The 16,331-nt window shown below is 36.4% G+C and overlaps 1 protein-coding gene across 5 annotated transcripts; it reads left to right on the plus strand.

Moving 5' to 3' along the window:
* Window positions 1-299: 299 nt before the first annotated feature.
* Window positions 300-15,881, plus strand: pja2 (praja ring finger ubiquitin ligase 2). Of its 5 annotated transcripts, none has more exons than XM_065284103.1 (9): window positions 300-406; window positions 1,190-1,381; window positions 3,909-4,872; window positions 7,601-7,774; window positions 9,901-10,086; window positions 10,382-10,496; window positions 10,852-10,966; window positions 12,982-13,097; window positions 15,436-15,881. In XM_065284103.1, exons 2-9 carry the CDS (start codon window positions 1,192-1,194, stop codon window positions 15,553-15,555), a joined length of 1,980 nt encoding a protein of 659 aa, XP_065140175.1. In that variant the 5' UTR covers window positions 300-406; window positions 1,190-1,191; the 3' UTR covers window positions 15,556-15,881. The 5 variants fall into 5 exon arrangements, with proteins under 5 accessions (XP_065140175.1, XP_065140178.1, XP_065140179.1 ...); XM_065284106.1 differs by having other exon boundaries at window positions 7,604-7,774; XM_065284105.2 differs by having other exon boundaries at window positions 347-406; window positions 1,180-1,381.
* Window positions 15,882-16,331: the final 450 nt, after the last annotated feature.

Raw genomic sequence — 16,331 nt, forward strand, 5'->3', positions numbered from 1 at the left:
TAAATTATACAATTACACTGTCCTTTTTCCATCCCATTCTATCCTTTCATTTCTGTTGTCTAGGTGGGCTTTAAACTGCACACGTGACTTCGCAGTTGGCTTGCAGCGCCCCTTCATAACAAGCTTGTTCGACTTTATGCGGCGCAACTAGAACTGACAAGCGGATGACGTAAAGTACCGCGAGAGCTAGTCGAAATTAGATTTCTCCATATGATTTCTCGAATCGAACTCGCGGTACTTTGACGTCATCCGCTTGTCGTTTCTTTCGGCGCTGTATGAAGTCGAACAAGCCTAACGTTGACCATTATACTCAAAGCTGATTGGACGAAGTGTGTCACATGACTCTTAAGTTTCGTGGTGACGTTCGCACTCAGAGTTGTGACACAAGACGCATCCAGGAACACAGGTACAGTATTATAACATACGACACATTCACTAAAATTAAACATCGCGTGAGGTTTCTGCGTGAGATAAAACAAATAAATACATTAGCAATCGTTATAAAACCCGTCTTTGAATGCGCAGTGCTTTCAGACAAACACCTTTTAGCTTGTTAGCTGCGCTGAACTTGTGTCGGGGCCCGTATTGAACTCAAATGATCCAGTTGATCTTATTAATAACAAGATGTTTGTTCTTATAATGATCGGTTTGGACGGCTAACGTGGTAAGGGATCTCGGGTCAAGCACATACAATGCGTATGGTTGACAGATGTGATGTGCTTGGTGATGATGCTTTAATGCAGGCTTGGTCCAAAAATGCAAAAGTTTTGCATCAGTATAGCGATACACTTACAGATGTATCTGTATTTTCACATATATAGGAATTGAAAAGATGCTGATTTTAACTTCTGTCATAAGTGATTACAATAAATCAACTTTGCTTTCAGTCTATAAAAACAATCATAAAAATGTAGTGTGTCAGTATAGCATGTGTTTTGGTGCTTTCTCATTTAAATTTTTAGATGAAAGCTTTTGTAAATTGTGCTTGTATTATATTTCTTGTACTTGTCTAAACCATTAAGTTGGTAAGCAATGGGTTTTCTAAAGAACACGCATAACGTTATTAAAAAATTGCCTAGCTTGAATGTTTGGATAAAAGCATCTTCCAAATGCATACATGTATAAGTTAAAATCAAATTTTAAGTAACCGTCTTGTAGGTACATTCATTACATCATCAGTCTTTTTAAGGAATGGGTCAAGAAGCAGGCAAATCTGCATGGCCCAAAACAACTGGAGGATATCAAACCATCTCGGGCAGGAGATACGGCCGGAGGCACGCGTATGTCAGCTTTCGACCCATTACAGAGAAGCAAAGACCCACATCCGCGATGGACAGTCAGAGCATGAATGAGAACAGTGATCATAAGGACAAAGTGATGGGTATGTACCGGTCGGTATTGAAAAATATTAAAGGATAACTCTACTTTACTTTAAAAAAAAAATCGGGTAATATACTCACTCTCATGTCATCCAAGATGTTTATGTCGTTCTTTGTTCAGTCGAAGAGAAATTACGTTTTTTGAGAAAAACATAAACGATTTTTCTCCATAAAGTGGACTTTAGTGGACCTCAACAGTTTGCAGTTTCAATGCAACTTTAAAGGACTCTAAACCATCCCAATAGAGACATAAGAGTCTTATCTTGCGAAAGGATCTGCATTTTTGACAAAAAAATAATAACATGTGACCTGATTACGTAATACGTTAGGGTTAGGGGTGGTTAAGGTCGTGCTGGTTGCTAGTGCATTACGAGAAGTTGTGGTTTAACAGTACTTATTTTTTATTTATTTTTTTGCTTAAATGATAGTTTTGCTAGATAAGACCCTTATGCCTTGGTTGGGATCATTTACAGCACTTTGAAGCTGCACTGAAATTGCAAACTGAGGTCCACTAAAAGTCCACAATATGGAAATAAATCCTGAAATGTTTTCCTTAAAAAACTTAATTTCTTCTCGGCTGAAAAAAGAAAGACATAAACATCTTAAGATGACGTGTGGGTGAGTAAATTATCAGAATTTTTTTTTTGAAAGTGGAGTAATCCTTTAAAGGGTTAGTTCATTCAAAAATGAAAATGATGACTCACCCTCATGTTGTTCCAAACCCTGTAAGACCTCCGTTCATCTTCGTGACTCAGTTTAAGATGTTTTGTATTTATACCAAGAGTATTCTGACCCTCTATTGAAAATGTATGTACGGTATATTGTCCATGTCCAGAAAGGTAGTAAAAACATCAAAGTAGTCCATGTGACATCAGTGGGTCAGTTAAATTTGGCTCGGGCCCACCAGATAACACGTCAGCAGCGTTGTACGTCTGCAGTGTGGTGAGCGTGAATTCACAACAGAACCGGTAGAGAAGATGATGCTGAATAAAGTCGTAATTTTTGGACCAAATTGTATTTTTGATGCTTCAGCACATTAACCCTTTAATGCACCTTATAAAAATATTAAGAGCTAGTCAAGTTATTCAGGCTTTGGAATCTGTAGTCAACCAGCTTGGGAAAAATATTTTAATATAAAAAAGCTTTGTAATGTGCGCTAGTAGAGCGGAGGTATTCTGGTGTAAAAGCCTTCCTTCCGCTGGAAAAATAGTCCCTGTTAACATTGCTAAGAATGGTGCGCAGTGATACACAGAATCGTTGGGTGCAGCGGTCACAGCTGTGTTTTATTGTAAACAAAACGTCAATTGACCAACCAAAATCAAGGACTGAAACTAAAGTGTAAGTTATAGTCGTGCGTAAGGTCCAGCGTTGGGGTAACGCATTACAAGTAATGTGCATTAAAGGAACCGTATGTAAGAAATTTATATCAATGAATCATAAAATGGCCCTGATATGTCACTAGACATTAAGAAATCATTTTCATTTCAAATACTTATATCACTGACAACAGTGGTCCGGCCAGGTTATTGTAATTTAAAAAGTGGAGTTGCAGCCCTCAACTGATGTTTATGTTGTCATTTTGTGTATTGGCCACCAGTACCAGATTGCAGTACCAGTTTTAGCCACAAGTTTTGTTATTGCAATACCAGTTTTGGCCACAATCCTACATACTGTTCCTTTAAGTAATAATATTACTTTTCTGAAGTAACGAGTAAAGTAACGCATTACTTTTTAAATATACACATTAATATTTGAGTTACTCTTTTAAAAAAGTAATGCAAGTTGGTTTTTTAGTTTAATTAATAAAAAAAAATGTATTGAATCCAACTAAATATAGTCACATTATGCACTCAATGCGTACACGCCTGTGTGGGAACAGTTTGAGTCAGAAACGGAGATGGCAGGCCAGAGCTCAACATTTTTGTGATGAAATATGCAATTTCTACTTTTCAGTCATAAAAAACACCTGCAAGACCTGAAAGAGATCAAGCCTCAGCCAATAAAAAGTAACGCAAAAGTAACTAAAAAGTAACGTAAGCAATAAGCATTACTTTCCATGAAAATTAACTAAGTAACGCAATTAGTTAGTTTTTTCGGAGTAACTTAATATTGTAATGCATTACTTGTAAAAGTAACTTTCCCCAACACTGGTAAGGTCTACGCTTGGGTTACATGTAGCCTGACACACACCTCGACAAAATTTGTCCGTCCTACGCGGACCGCAAGCGCTGTGATTGATCCACTGGAACCTCCCGTCAGGTAAAAAACTGTGTCATGGGTATTACTGTTTGCGACGAAGAAAACAAAGATGGGTCAAGTTGAGGAGTGATTTAACTCAAACTGCAATAAAAGTGGATACTGACTACCAGCGACATGTGTGTTTGCATGTCAAATCAGAAGTATACAGGAAAACCGATGTATAGCCTACGCCGTCGCAGCTACGCCATAAACGTATATATTATATTACACTTTTATAAATGTAATCCAGTAAGAAAGAAGCATTAATAATACATTTTTTTCCATTTCTAGACACAAAGAGCAGTATTTCTTCAGTACTTCAGACTATTCTGCCAATGGCATCCTCAAATTCAGTTTTCCCCGAGCTGAAACCTACGTCAAATCAGGACGGCCACAACAGGAAACAAAGAGCCGCAAAGGCCCCTTCGAATCATTTCCAGAGACCAAAGAGTGACCGGGTTGTGCCGTATGATATCTGTCGTTCTAATAAAGGACAACGTGAAGTAGAAAGAGTTAAAGAAAACCCCACCAGCCCTGAAGTTCTGAGTTACATTAACATTGACGCCTATGAGCCTGACAGTAGTGGTGCTGAGGATGAGGACTTGAGTTTTAATCCATCTCGGGCCATCCACCGGAGACTTGACCATATGATTCGCAAACTGGAAGGCGATGTAGATGATTCGCATCTCGATGCAATTACGAGTAAAGATACAGAACGTTTAGGTCAAGCGGCATCCTACGGGTCAAAAGAGCTTTGCAGCGACGAACCACGTTTACAAAGAACTGTCAAAGAAAATGGGAACGTCGGCCACTTATTGCTCGGTGAAGACCAAGCTCTGAAATGTCATGAGGTTACTGCCGGTGCTGGATCTGCTTCCTGTAAAAGCATGGGAAATTTGAACCCCCAAGAAACGTTACAGTCAGAAATGGTCGTGAGGCCAAAGATCCGCAAACAGACCAGCGAGACTCACCTTGAAAGGAGGAAATCCTCAGACAAAAAGGAAGACGGTCATTTGTCCGACTCGTCCGTTAGAAGCAAATGTGGCTCTGCGCCCCCTGGTTTCCTCGCACAAACAAGCTCAGACAGTGAGTTCCTCTTTGATTTTCCACCCATGGCCTTGACTGACCTTAACTCTGTAGATAAGAAATTCGAGGATGAGGGCAACACTACAGAGGATGGGAAAGATGAGGACGTCTGTGAAGATCTAGAGGACTTTGGAAAGAAGTGTGATTCATCTGTAAAGGCCGAAAGAAGGTACAGTATATGTATCAGATCCCAGTGCATTATATATATATCAGGTTATAAATAGAATAATTTGTTAAAAATACTAGGGATGCACCGAAAGAAAAATACTTGGCTGAAGATGCATAAAAGAAAAAAACTCAGCGGAAGGCAGATTAACTGAACACATTTTTTTTTCATTTTTCAAATTATTTTGTTTTCTCACCATTGCACAAGTTACTATTTTTTAGAATGTGCTTTTTACTATATTTATTTCACATTATTTAACAATAAAATATTATTAAAGGACCTTTTTACACCTGGTCACTTCTCTAATCAGGAAGCTACCTGACTTTTTAAAACTGTTTCATTAACATTCGACCCATAAACTGCACACTGCAAAAAATGATTTTCAAGAAAAAAATTCTTAGTATTTTAGTCTTGTTTTCAGTAAAAATATCTAAAAATTCTTAAATTAAGATGCTTTTTCTTGATGAGCAAAATGACCCAAGAAAATAAGTCTAGTTTTTAGACCAAAAATATCAAATTTAAGTGATTTTGTGCATAAAACAAGTAAAGAATCTGCCAATGGGGTAAGCAAATTTTACTAGAATTCTTTTTTTAATTTAGTGTTTAAAATGTTCAAGATTTTTTTGAAACCCCATTGGCAGATTTTTTGGTTTGTTTTACGCACAAAATCACTTAAATTTGATATTTTTGGTCTAAAAACTAAACTTATTTTCTTGGGTCGTTTTGCTCATCAAGAAAAAGCATCTAAATGTAAATTTTTTTAGATATTTTTACTGAAAACAAGACAAAAATACTAAGATTTTTTTTTTATGAAAATCATTTTTACAGTGTAAAAAAAGCTGGACGATGCAACGTCACTTCCTTTCATTGTAATGAATTGAAGCCAAAAATGTCCCACCATAGGCGCTGCCATGTTACGTAAAAACGTCAGAGTCTAAAAAAAAGCTTTTTTAATAAACATTTTATTTCTGGTTTAATATAAGTGTGTCTGTTATTGTAGGACTTTACTGGTTCTAGGAAGTTTTTATTACGTACTGCTGACGCTTTTCGTCGTTCTATGACATAAGATGGAGAGTCAAAGTCTCTCGTTCTCCATGATTATGCATTCAGGATCGCCACCGTGTCTTTCTCATACACTGCATGGAGTTTAGGGTGTCTTGATTTTAAATTATAAATTAAACTTGTAGTGCTGTATGTTTTCGCATCTTTCTTGGACATTTTAAAATGCTTTTACCAACATGTTTGCTGAATTTGCGCTCTCACTCTGCGCTGGTAAATATTTGATTGCGGCATCATCAAAAACCTCAATGTTCGGTAAAATTTATTAAGCCTTTTTACTTGTTCGGCCGAACATTGAAAATGAGTTTTTGCTATTTTCGGGCGAATATTTTTAGTTGCCCAACATTTGGTGCATCCCTAAAAATACTATGTGCATGTTGTGTTTTTGAAACCTAAATATGGTCTGTATCACTTGCATGGAGATGTCCCTTGAATCGCATGATTTGGGTTCACAGCCACAGCTTCCAAATTCAAATGCAACACTTAAAATAAACTTGACACGCTTCAAATGATTGAACAAATAGCTGCCCATAAAAAAAGTTTTAAGTCAACTGTTCCATTACTTTTGGCCTCTTCAAAAAGGAGGAGATACAATTTAAACGTATGTAATTCCTAAACCCTTAAAGGATTAGTCCATTTTCTTAAAAAAAATCCAGATAATTTACTCACCACCATGTCATCCAAAATGTTGATGTCTTTCTTTGTTCAGTCGAGAAAAATTATGTTTTTTTGAGGAAAACATGCCAGGATTTTTCTCATTTTAATGGACTTTAATGGACCCCAACACTTAACACTTAGCGGAGTTTCAAAGGACTCTAAACGATCTCAAACGAGGCATAAGGGTCTTATCTACCAAAACAATTGTCATTTTTGATAAGAGAAATAAAAAATATGCACTTTTAAAAAACAACTTCTCGTCTATCTCCGGTCCTGTGACGTGCCAGCGCGACCTCACGCAATACAAGTCATCACGTCAAGAGTTCACGGATGATGTATGCGAAACTACGCCCCAGTGTTAACAAGTGTGGAAAAAGAGGACCGTTCCTACGTTGTTGTATGTCGAATGATATTATTTATGTCTTTGTGTCAGTTTATTGTTTAAAATGGTCCACAAATGTGTGTTTCATATATGTAACACGTGATCTTTTTATGTCACTACGCAATTACGTGAGGTCGCGCTGGTACATCACAGGACCGGAGATAGACGTTGTCCACAAAAAAAATGACAATCTTTTCGCTGGAAAGACCCTTATGCCTCGTTTGGTATCGTTAAGAGTCCTTTGAAACTGTTAAGTGTTGGGGTCCATTAAAGTCCATTAAAATGAGAAAAATCCTGGAAAGTTTTCCTCAAAAAACATAATTTCTTTTCGACTGAACAAAGAAAGACATCAGCTTTTTAGATGACATGGTGGTGAGTAAATTATCTGGATTTTTTTTAAGAAAATTGACTAATCCTTTAAGACAATCTGGATGTGAACTGAAATAAATTAGATTTAAGGTGCAAAGTTGTACTTCTGGGTCATGTTTTGAATTTTTTTTCTGAATGTGTACTGTAAATGCTTGATAATGCGCCACAGGTGCTCATTGTGCACACTAAAGCTCTTCAGCTAAAAGATTATCTAGACGTCTATGAGGTGGGCTCACGCGTGTTTGTGTGTGTGTGTGTTGTCAGCAGCAGCTCAGATTGCAGTGAAGGCGAGTGGTCGGCCTCGTGGACGTCTGACTCTGGGCTGGAGAAAGAACGGTGCAGCAGTGAAGGAAGCTGGGAGACTCTGCCTGGCTTGGATGAGCTGCCCGGCTGCAGCAGCAGTCTGGAGGAAGTGCCGTCTCTCAGTCTTAATCTGGAGTAAGAGCGCACACATGAAAAAACATTTAACAACAAATAAGAAGGGACATATGACCTAATTTGAGATGAGAATAGCGTGATGTGTACAAAATATCTGTTTTGTTATTAGCCTGTTGGCTAATCGCTAATTTTGCATGTTTTAAGCATGTTTACTTTTCTTTTAAACGCTAAACATACAAATATATCAAATGAAAGAACAAACCCTCTGCTTTCAAAAAAACAAAATGGGGAAAAAATTGCATCCTATCTTCATTTGTCCTTTTTTATAACCTCTCATATATGGGTAGGTTTCTTCAAAAACACACAATTTTGAGCAAAAAGCTGAGATAATAACATTTGTGTAAAGGAATTTTGTTCGAGATCAAATTCAGAATGATTATCAAAACATACAAGTTAATTGAATTCATTTTTACTTCAGTTTTTTTATAAATTGGGTAATCTGGATAATAGTAGAATTACAGATTACCGTTAAAAAAAAACTTATGGAAATGTAACTCGGGGAAAGAGTTAAAATTAGGGCTGTCAATATATTAAAAATATTTATCTAGATTAATCGCATGATTTTATGAGTTAACTCACGATTAATCGCAAATTAATCTCACATTTTTATCTGAATTTACCTACATTTTACAATTTTCAGTTTTTTAATACTCTAATCAACATGGCTGTGGACAAATATAGATGCTTTATGCAAATTTATGTTACACCAGCCTGTTTACATTTTCAACAGAACCATCAGCCATTGTTTTGTATATGAATTTTCCTATCAGAAGACCCTTTTTTTTCTCCATTTCTGTTTGTTGCTACTGTTTTGTATATGAATTTTCCTATCAGAAGACCCTTTTTTCTCCATTTCTGTTTGTTGCTGCATCATTTGTGAGCTGTGCTGACAAATTAAGTCCGAATGAGCAAATTTTATAAAATGACTATTTTATGTTTTGACATTCTCTATTAAAAAAACTTCAAAACAATGCATGGCTTGTTTGAATCTTGAGCTTGTTTGAAGTTGACAGAGTCAGCAAAGGTAATTTTGAGAAAAATCCCAAATTACCACAAAATTACCACATCCACAGCTTAAAATAATATATTTAATAAAATAGATTTAGCACACACAAAGTCAAAAACAATATCAATATATGTTAAACTTTTTTCTTTCTTTTTGACATCGAGACAGACGACTTTAAGATCTACTATAATGCAAGGATCTTTAATGTTAACACATTAGATATTTTTCCACAGTTAACCAAACATTCACTTCAGATATAACAGGTTATAGGTCCTACCTGCATGAATTCTTGTCAAAACAGATATTTTTTCAACTGTAATTTTGTGTTGGTGTCTACATATCGGGGTCGGGCACTCGCGCCTTGTGTGCACCCAAGGAAGATCGTTTTTAAGTCTTGTCGGTCTTAATAACTCTTTAACCATTAATCAGGTCCTGAACTTTATTTCTCTTAATAACCTTTTTAACATCAAGCATGCTTTAAGAGACCCATCTTTGCATTAGATCATTTATGATGGTTCACCTCTCAGAAAACATACAAATAAATCATTTTAGATGTTTTAAGACTATTCAGAGCATTGTATTTGCTAGACAAGAGCTTAATGTTAGGCGTTGCGTTAATCACCGTTAATAAAATTTGTGGGGTTAAAATGAATTTGCATTAACGCATTATTAACACCTTAATTTTGACAGCCCAAATTAAAATGTATAAAAGAAGCCAATCTAATATAAAAAATGTATAATAAATAAATATGAATATTGAGGCTATTATTATAATGTGCTTCGCTGGGGAACTCACAGTCTCTCTGCGGGCAACCTGGTGCCCGCGGGCATCATGTTGGAGAACACTGTTCTAAACTTCTAAACTAGGTATGCACAGATAAAAGGATTTTGGCTCAATATAATTAAACAAAATGATGGCAAATACTTATTGATTTACATTACAAGTACAACTGAAAGTTAGATAGCAAGAAAATGAATCTTAAACTAAATAAAATTTATTCTTCTTAACCCGACTCTTACCATAAACATAGCCATACAATCTGGCATAGCAATGAAAAAGAAAAGAAAGCACAATAAGTTAATGTATTGGATGTTAATCTTATTCTTCTGTTTGTTTTAGGGAGCATACCCCTCTGGAGGAGGGCGAGATCCCTTGGCTCATGTATAACGAGGACTCGGGCACCAGTAGTGATGAAGACCAAGATGGTGTCAGTCAGTTTGTTCACCCTGGACTCTTTATCCTGGACGGCAACAATAACCTGGAAGATGACTCCAGCGTGAGCGAAGATCTGGACACCGAGTGGAGGTCGACAACTTTATGAATAATATCAAACCAATGACATAATCGAACTTCTGTCATCAATAACGTGTCCTGATCAAATGTCACCCCAAAATAAGAAATGTGTGTATATATAAGTTTTTGGACCATTAAAGCTCAAATGAATCATCTTTGCACTACCAACATCACTTATGTTTAAGGCTTAAATATTCACTATAAATATATTTTTCTGGGGTTGACCTGGTCATGTTTTCTACGTAAAATATCAAAACAGTAAAAACTTAACACAATGTTATTTGTTTATTTAATCTTTCTCGTTCAGGTTTCTGGATGAATTTGGGGATGGTTTCGGGATGGCTCAAGCAATCTCTTACGTGGATCACTCTCAGCTCCTCACGTACATGGCATTAGAGGAGCGTCTTGCTCAAGCTATGGAGGTGAGACATGCATTTTATTTTAAAATTTTTACCAAACCACAGGGAGTCAATATTTACTTCTAGGGTCTTTTTATTCAAGACTTAGATAAAAATCTCTTATAAAATAACAACTTCTTTATTAAAAAATGGATCTAGATGGTTTATAAATTGCTATCTAATTTATACATGTCATGGTGAAGAATGCTATTAATTAAACTATACATGGAGTTCATTTGGTGTTGATGTTGAACAAAGTGGCATTGAATAAAGCCAATGTGAGAAGTTGGTGGAAACATAAGGCTTAATGTATAATTGACTTGTTTCTATCTTTATCCAGGGGAAATGAAATATGTTAATGTGTTTTGTTGGGTTGCAGGCAGCGCTGGCTCATCTGGAGTCTTTAGCTATAGATGTGGAGCAAGCCCACCCTCCCGCCACCGAGCAGATCATCGACTGCCTACCCCAGATCACCGTGCATGCAGACAACACTGGTACCAACTTTACAAAACACAAATTTAGTAAATATTTACACTATGGTATGGTATACTAGTTATTATGCAATCCGGTATATGAGGCCAAACTATGTTGTAAATACAGGATAAAGTGCGTCCCAGATCACATACTTTAATATACATGTTTCTTTCTGGTTCTCGAGAGCCCTTCCCAGTCGTGCGATAATTTACTGATAACAGTAAGCGCTTCACCGTTTGTATCATACCACCACCTACTGGTCATTTAAGAATTAAACATTTGAGCCAAACGCTCATCTGTGACTGGAAAAAGCTGCCACCAGAGCCGATGATCCCACACACATCCACGGACAAAGGCGCTGTTTTTTTTTTACTTTTAAAGGGAGTGCCACAATAATGTCACATCGCATGGACGATTAAAATACACTTGCTGAATAAAGCAATGAAAATAATAATTTTCTCTTTATCTGGCGTGTATGTTTACGCGTCTCTCCTCCCCGAAGTGTCTGTGAACTCTTATCTTAAAATACCCCACAGATCATTTATTATATAATGTCCAAAATGCCCCTATTAGTGTGGGAGCAAAAACGTGCTGTTTTAATGTCTGTACCTTTAAATGCAAATGAGCAAAAAACAGACAGTAAGCGCTTTCAGTTCAAATAGATCTGATTAAAGGAGGGGTGTGTGGTTTTTGAAAAACACTTTGGAAAAGGGACCGACTACCAAATCACACTTCTAGCCAATCAGCAGTAAGGGGCGTGTCTACTAATCAACATCATTGCCTGGGTTGTGTATGTGTGGGGCGGGTCTATCAAAAGAAGGTCCAGATTCTATTGGGGTAGAGCGTGTTTGTTTAGGTGATTTCAAATGTCGACATTGACTTTCAGAGATCATGCACCCTGCCTTTAATACAGTCTGTGTTAATAGTATTAAGTGGACAGAGTAAAACTCAGTGACGGTGAAAACTATGGTTATGCAGGACTATAAGTGGGTGGGGCTTTATCAGTGTGACCTCACATTGACAAGAGAATCTAAACGGCATGTCTAATGAGACTGCTTTGGTTTAATGGGGATTAAAAAACGAGGAGGGGGTGGATATTTTTTTTGTTCCATCATACCTTGAAAAAAAGGTGGATTTTGCATAATAGGTGCCCTTTAAGTAAACAAAACCTTTTTTAACGCTACTAGTGCATCAAATAGAACAGTACAACATAATAAAATATGTCATTTCATGACCCTTTTAAATTTAGTGCACAGCTTCATTCATAATCATCATACATAGTCTCAAGTGCCTTATTGGTTTAATGATGCAGTATGCAAATACTTATGTAGCTATAAACTATCAGCACTGAATTTACAAACAAATAAATTCTTGTGTCTGTGCGCAGTTATGTACTGTGGCCAAGTGAGCAGATGTTTCTCATTCTCCTCTGGCTGCGTTTAAAAGTTAAAAAGTGCTGCATTGACAGGCAGCGCGCCAGCGTAACGTGCCCTCCTTCTTCTATATGCAGCGCTGTAGATGAATAATATTACACTACGGACAGTGCCGTGCATAATTGCCTGTATAATTCACATTCTCATTTCTCACTCCCGCCTCAGTGTTTCACAGATGGGAAGTTGCATAAATATTGGAGTATATGCGAGGCGTGCTGACGACATGACATTTTTGCCAGCATACTTTCAGAAGTGATGAGAAAAAATAGTTTTCTGTAAAAGTCATACTAGGATGTAGACCAGATGAGAATTATGCACCAAAGCACAAAATGAACGATAGACCCATTGTGCACTAATGTGCTACTTCAGCTTTATGGCATGAGTGCGTCTGAGATGATAAATGTGCCACGGAATACAGAAAACGGCCTCAATTTCACCTTTTAATGACTAAAATGAATCATTCGATGCGTGCGTGACCGGATCAAGGCGTGTGAGTATTTGGTTTGATCTGGTAGGCTTAAGGATATGATGAAGAGTCCACAGGTTGTCTTCTACTTATGTTGGCATTGATATGCACACGGAGTCTCTGTTTGGTTTTACAGAGCAAGAGCAGTGCTGTGCCATCTGCTGTTGTGAATATGTCAACGATGAGATCGCAACCCTGCTGCCGTGCCGCCACATGTTTCATAAACTCTGCATCACTCTCTGGCTCAGAAAGGTATTTGTGACTTTTTCTAGAGCGTATTTACAAACAGGTGTGTCATATACATATAACAGCAGTGCTTAAATGGACACTCCAATTTTTTTGAAAATATGCTCATTTTCCAGCTTCCCTAGAGTTAAATATTTGATTCTTACCATTTTGGAATCCATTCAGCTGATCTCCGGGTCTGGCGGTTACACTTTTAGCATAGCTTAGCATAATCCATTGAATCTGATTAGACCATTAGCATCACGCTAAAAAATAAACAAAGAGTTTTGATATTTTTCCTATTTAAAACTTGACTCTTCTGAAGTTACATCGTGTACTAAGACTGATGGAAAATTATAAGTTGTGATTTTCTAGGCAGATATGCGTAGGAACTGGAGTAATAATCAAGGACTTTGCTGCTGTAACATGGCTGCAGCAGGTGTAGTGATATTACAGCCATGTTACGGCAGCAAAGTCCTTGATTATTACGCCAGAATGTGAGTATAGTTCATAGACATATCTGCCTAGAAAATCACAACTTTTAATTTTTCGTCGGTCTTAGTACACGATGTAACTACAGAAGAGTATTAAATAGGATAATAAATATCTTTGGTTATTTTTTTGCGCAATGCTAATGGTCTAAGCAGATTCAATGGATTATGCTTAGCTATGCTAAAAGTGCTAGGGCCAGACCCGGAGAGCGGCTAAATGGATTCAAAAACAATAAAAATCAAACGTTTTACTCTAGGAGAGCTGGAAAACGAGCATATTTTCCAAAAAAGTGGTGTGTCCCTTTTAAGTGATGTTTTGTCACTTTTATTAATAATCTAGCTGTTTGAAGTGTTTACGCATGTTAAAGGAATAGTTCACCCAAAAATGAAAATTCTGTCATTATATACCCATTCTCGTGTTGTTTCGAATATGTTTACATTTTTCTTTGTTCTGCTGAACACAAAGAAAGATATTTTGAGTGATGTTTGTAACCGTTTTGAAGCACCATTGACTTCTATTGTATTTCTTTCTACGATGGAAGTCAATGGTGCTCCTGCTTGATTAGAAATAAAATCTTTAGAATTTAGTTAATGCAAGTTTAATTAACCACCAAACTATCATTATTGGCAGATATCAGTCGGTATAATCTGTATTCATGGAAAAAATTTATATTGCCGCATCTCTAATTTATATACACTGCAAAAATGTTTTGTCTTGTTATCAGTAAAAATATCCAAAAATTCTTAAATTAAGATGCTTTTTCTTGATGAGCAAAAATGTCAAATTTAAGTGATTTGGTGCATAAAACAAGCAAAAATATCTGCCAATGGGGTAAGCAAAAAATAGTGAAAATTTTTTTAAACACTAAATTCAAGAAAAATATGCTTACCCCATTGGCAGATTGTTTTGCTTGTTTTATGCACAAAATCACTTAAATTTGATATTTTTGGACTAAAAACTAGACTTATTTTCTTGGGTCGTTTTGCTCATCAAGAAAAAGCATCGTAATTTAAGAATTTGTAGATATTTTTACTGAAAACAAGACAAAATGCTAAGAATATTTTTCTTGAAACTAATTTTTTGAAGTGTAGGGCAGTACCTTTTTATAAAGGCTCCATTTTTATAACGGTACCATTTAAGTACCGATATGTACCTTTTGAGGTACTAATGTGAACTTTAAGTGGGAAGGTATACTTTTTTAAAGGGCACTGCCCCATTTTTAGATCATTTGTTTTTAAAATGGCTCTTGCACTGCAAAAAATGATTTTCAAGAAAAAAAATGTGTAGTATTTTTGTCTCGTTTTCAGTAAATATCTAAAAATTCTTAAATTAAGATGCTTTTTCTTGATGAGCAAAATGACCCAAGAAAATAAGTCTAGTTTTTAGACCAAAAATATCAAATTTAAGTGATTTTGTGCATAAAAAAATCTGCCAATGGGGTAAGCAAATTTTTCTTGAATTTAGTGTTTAAGAAAAATTTTCAAGTTTTTTTTCTTACCCCATTGGCATCTTGATTTAAAGAATTTTTATATATTTTTACTGAAAACAAGACAAAAATACTAAGAATTTTTTTCTCAAATAATTTTTCGCAGTGTGTACCTTTTTATAAAGGTACCATTTAAGTACAGATATGTATACATTTGGTACCACCTTTGAGGTACTAATGTGAACTTTTTAGGTGGGAAGGTATACTTTTTGAAAGGGCACTGCCCCATTTTTAGACCGTTTGTTTTTAAAATGACTCTTGTATTCTGTACACCATAAGATGGATGATTCAATTTTGTAAATGCATTATTCCCAAAACTTTGCAGCGTTTAATGGACTTTCTGCAATGAATGATGAGCTAATGAATAATGTTTGTATGTTTTTACAGTCTGGTACGTGTCCAGTGTGTCGTCACGTTCTGACCCCGACGGTGACCGAACCCACGTCTTTAAACTCGGAGAACGAAACGGCGCCATCAAGTCACAGTGCATCTGGAGGAACACGCTAAACCCCCTCCACCCGTCAATCAAAATAATGTGTAATAATATAATCCCAACTGATATGTCTTGAGAAGTGACGAGTTTCATTCTGTTTAACCCACTGACTTGTGCTGCAATTCATGGCTCAGACGTGGCCCAAACTAAAAGTTATTTTCTGCGAAAATATGAATGCATATAAATTCATAGGAAGCATGTTTATTCATGTTTCAATTGAAGTTTGGTTTTGTACATCCATAACAACATTTATTTAACGTTTCACAGTTCATGTCAACTAAAATGCAATCACTCAATAAAAGCTCACACTTGGTGTAAATAAACAAATCTCTCTCTGTCAGTTCAGCCGTGAAGTGAATTTACTCTCATCCAATCATTTGAAACCTTCAATGTAAGTTTGAGATGAAAGTGCACATCTCTGGAATATGAATGATAATGGCTGTATAAGAAAAATATTTAGCTGTGATTCACATTTGTATAAATCATCACGATGATGAGCGCTGAATACGTAGTTCACACAAAAGCACCTTCAGGAGTTCAAACGACAGGATGACTATAAATTGGTGAGTATTCAGTGTCATGTTATTTAGAGACTGCTGCTCGTATCTCTAGAGAAAACCTGAATAATAGACGTTAAAGGAAGGCACAGATGTGTGGCTGAAGGGCAGCTGTAGTCCACACACACATCAGTTTCATTATTTATTATAAACATGCAAACCAAAGAAAATCTTTTGGTGCATCAACACAACCTGTATTACTTGTGACACTATAACACTACTTTGTTTATGCG

This window comes from Paramisgurnus dabryanus, chromosome 5 (genome assembly GCF_030506205.2).
Source record: "Paramisgurnus dabryanus chromosome 5, PD_genome_1.1, whole genome shotgun sequence".
NCBI lineage: Eukaryota > Metazoa > Chordata > Actinopteri > Cypriniformes > Cobitidae > Paramisgurnus > Paramisgurnus dabryanus.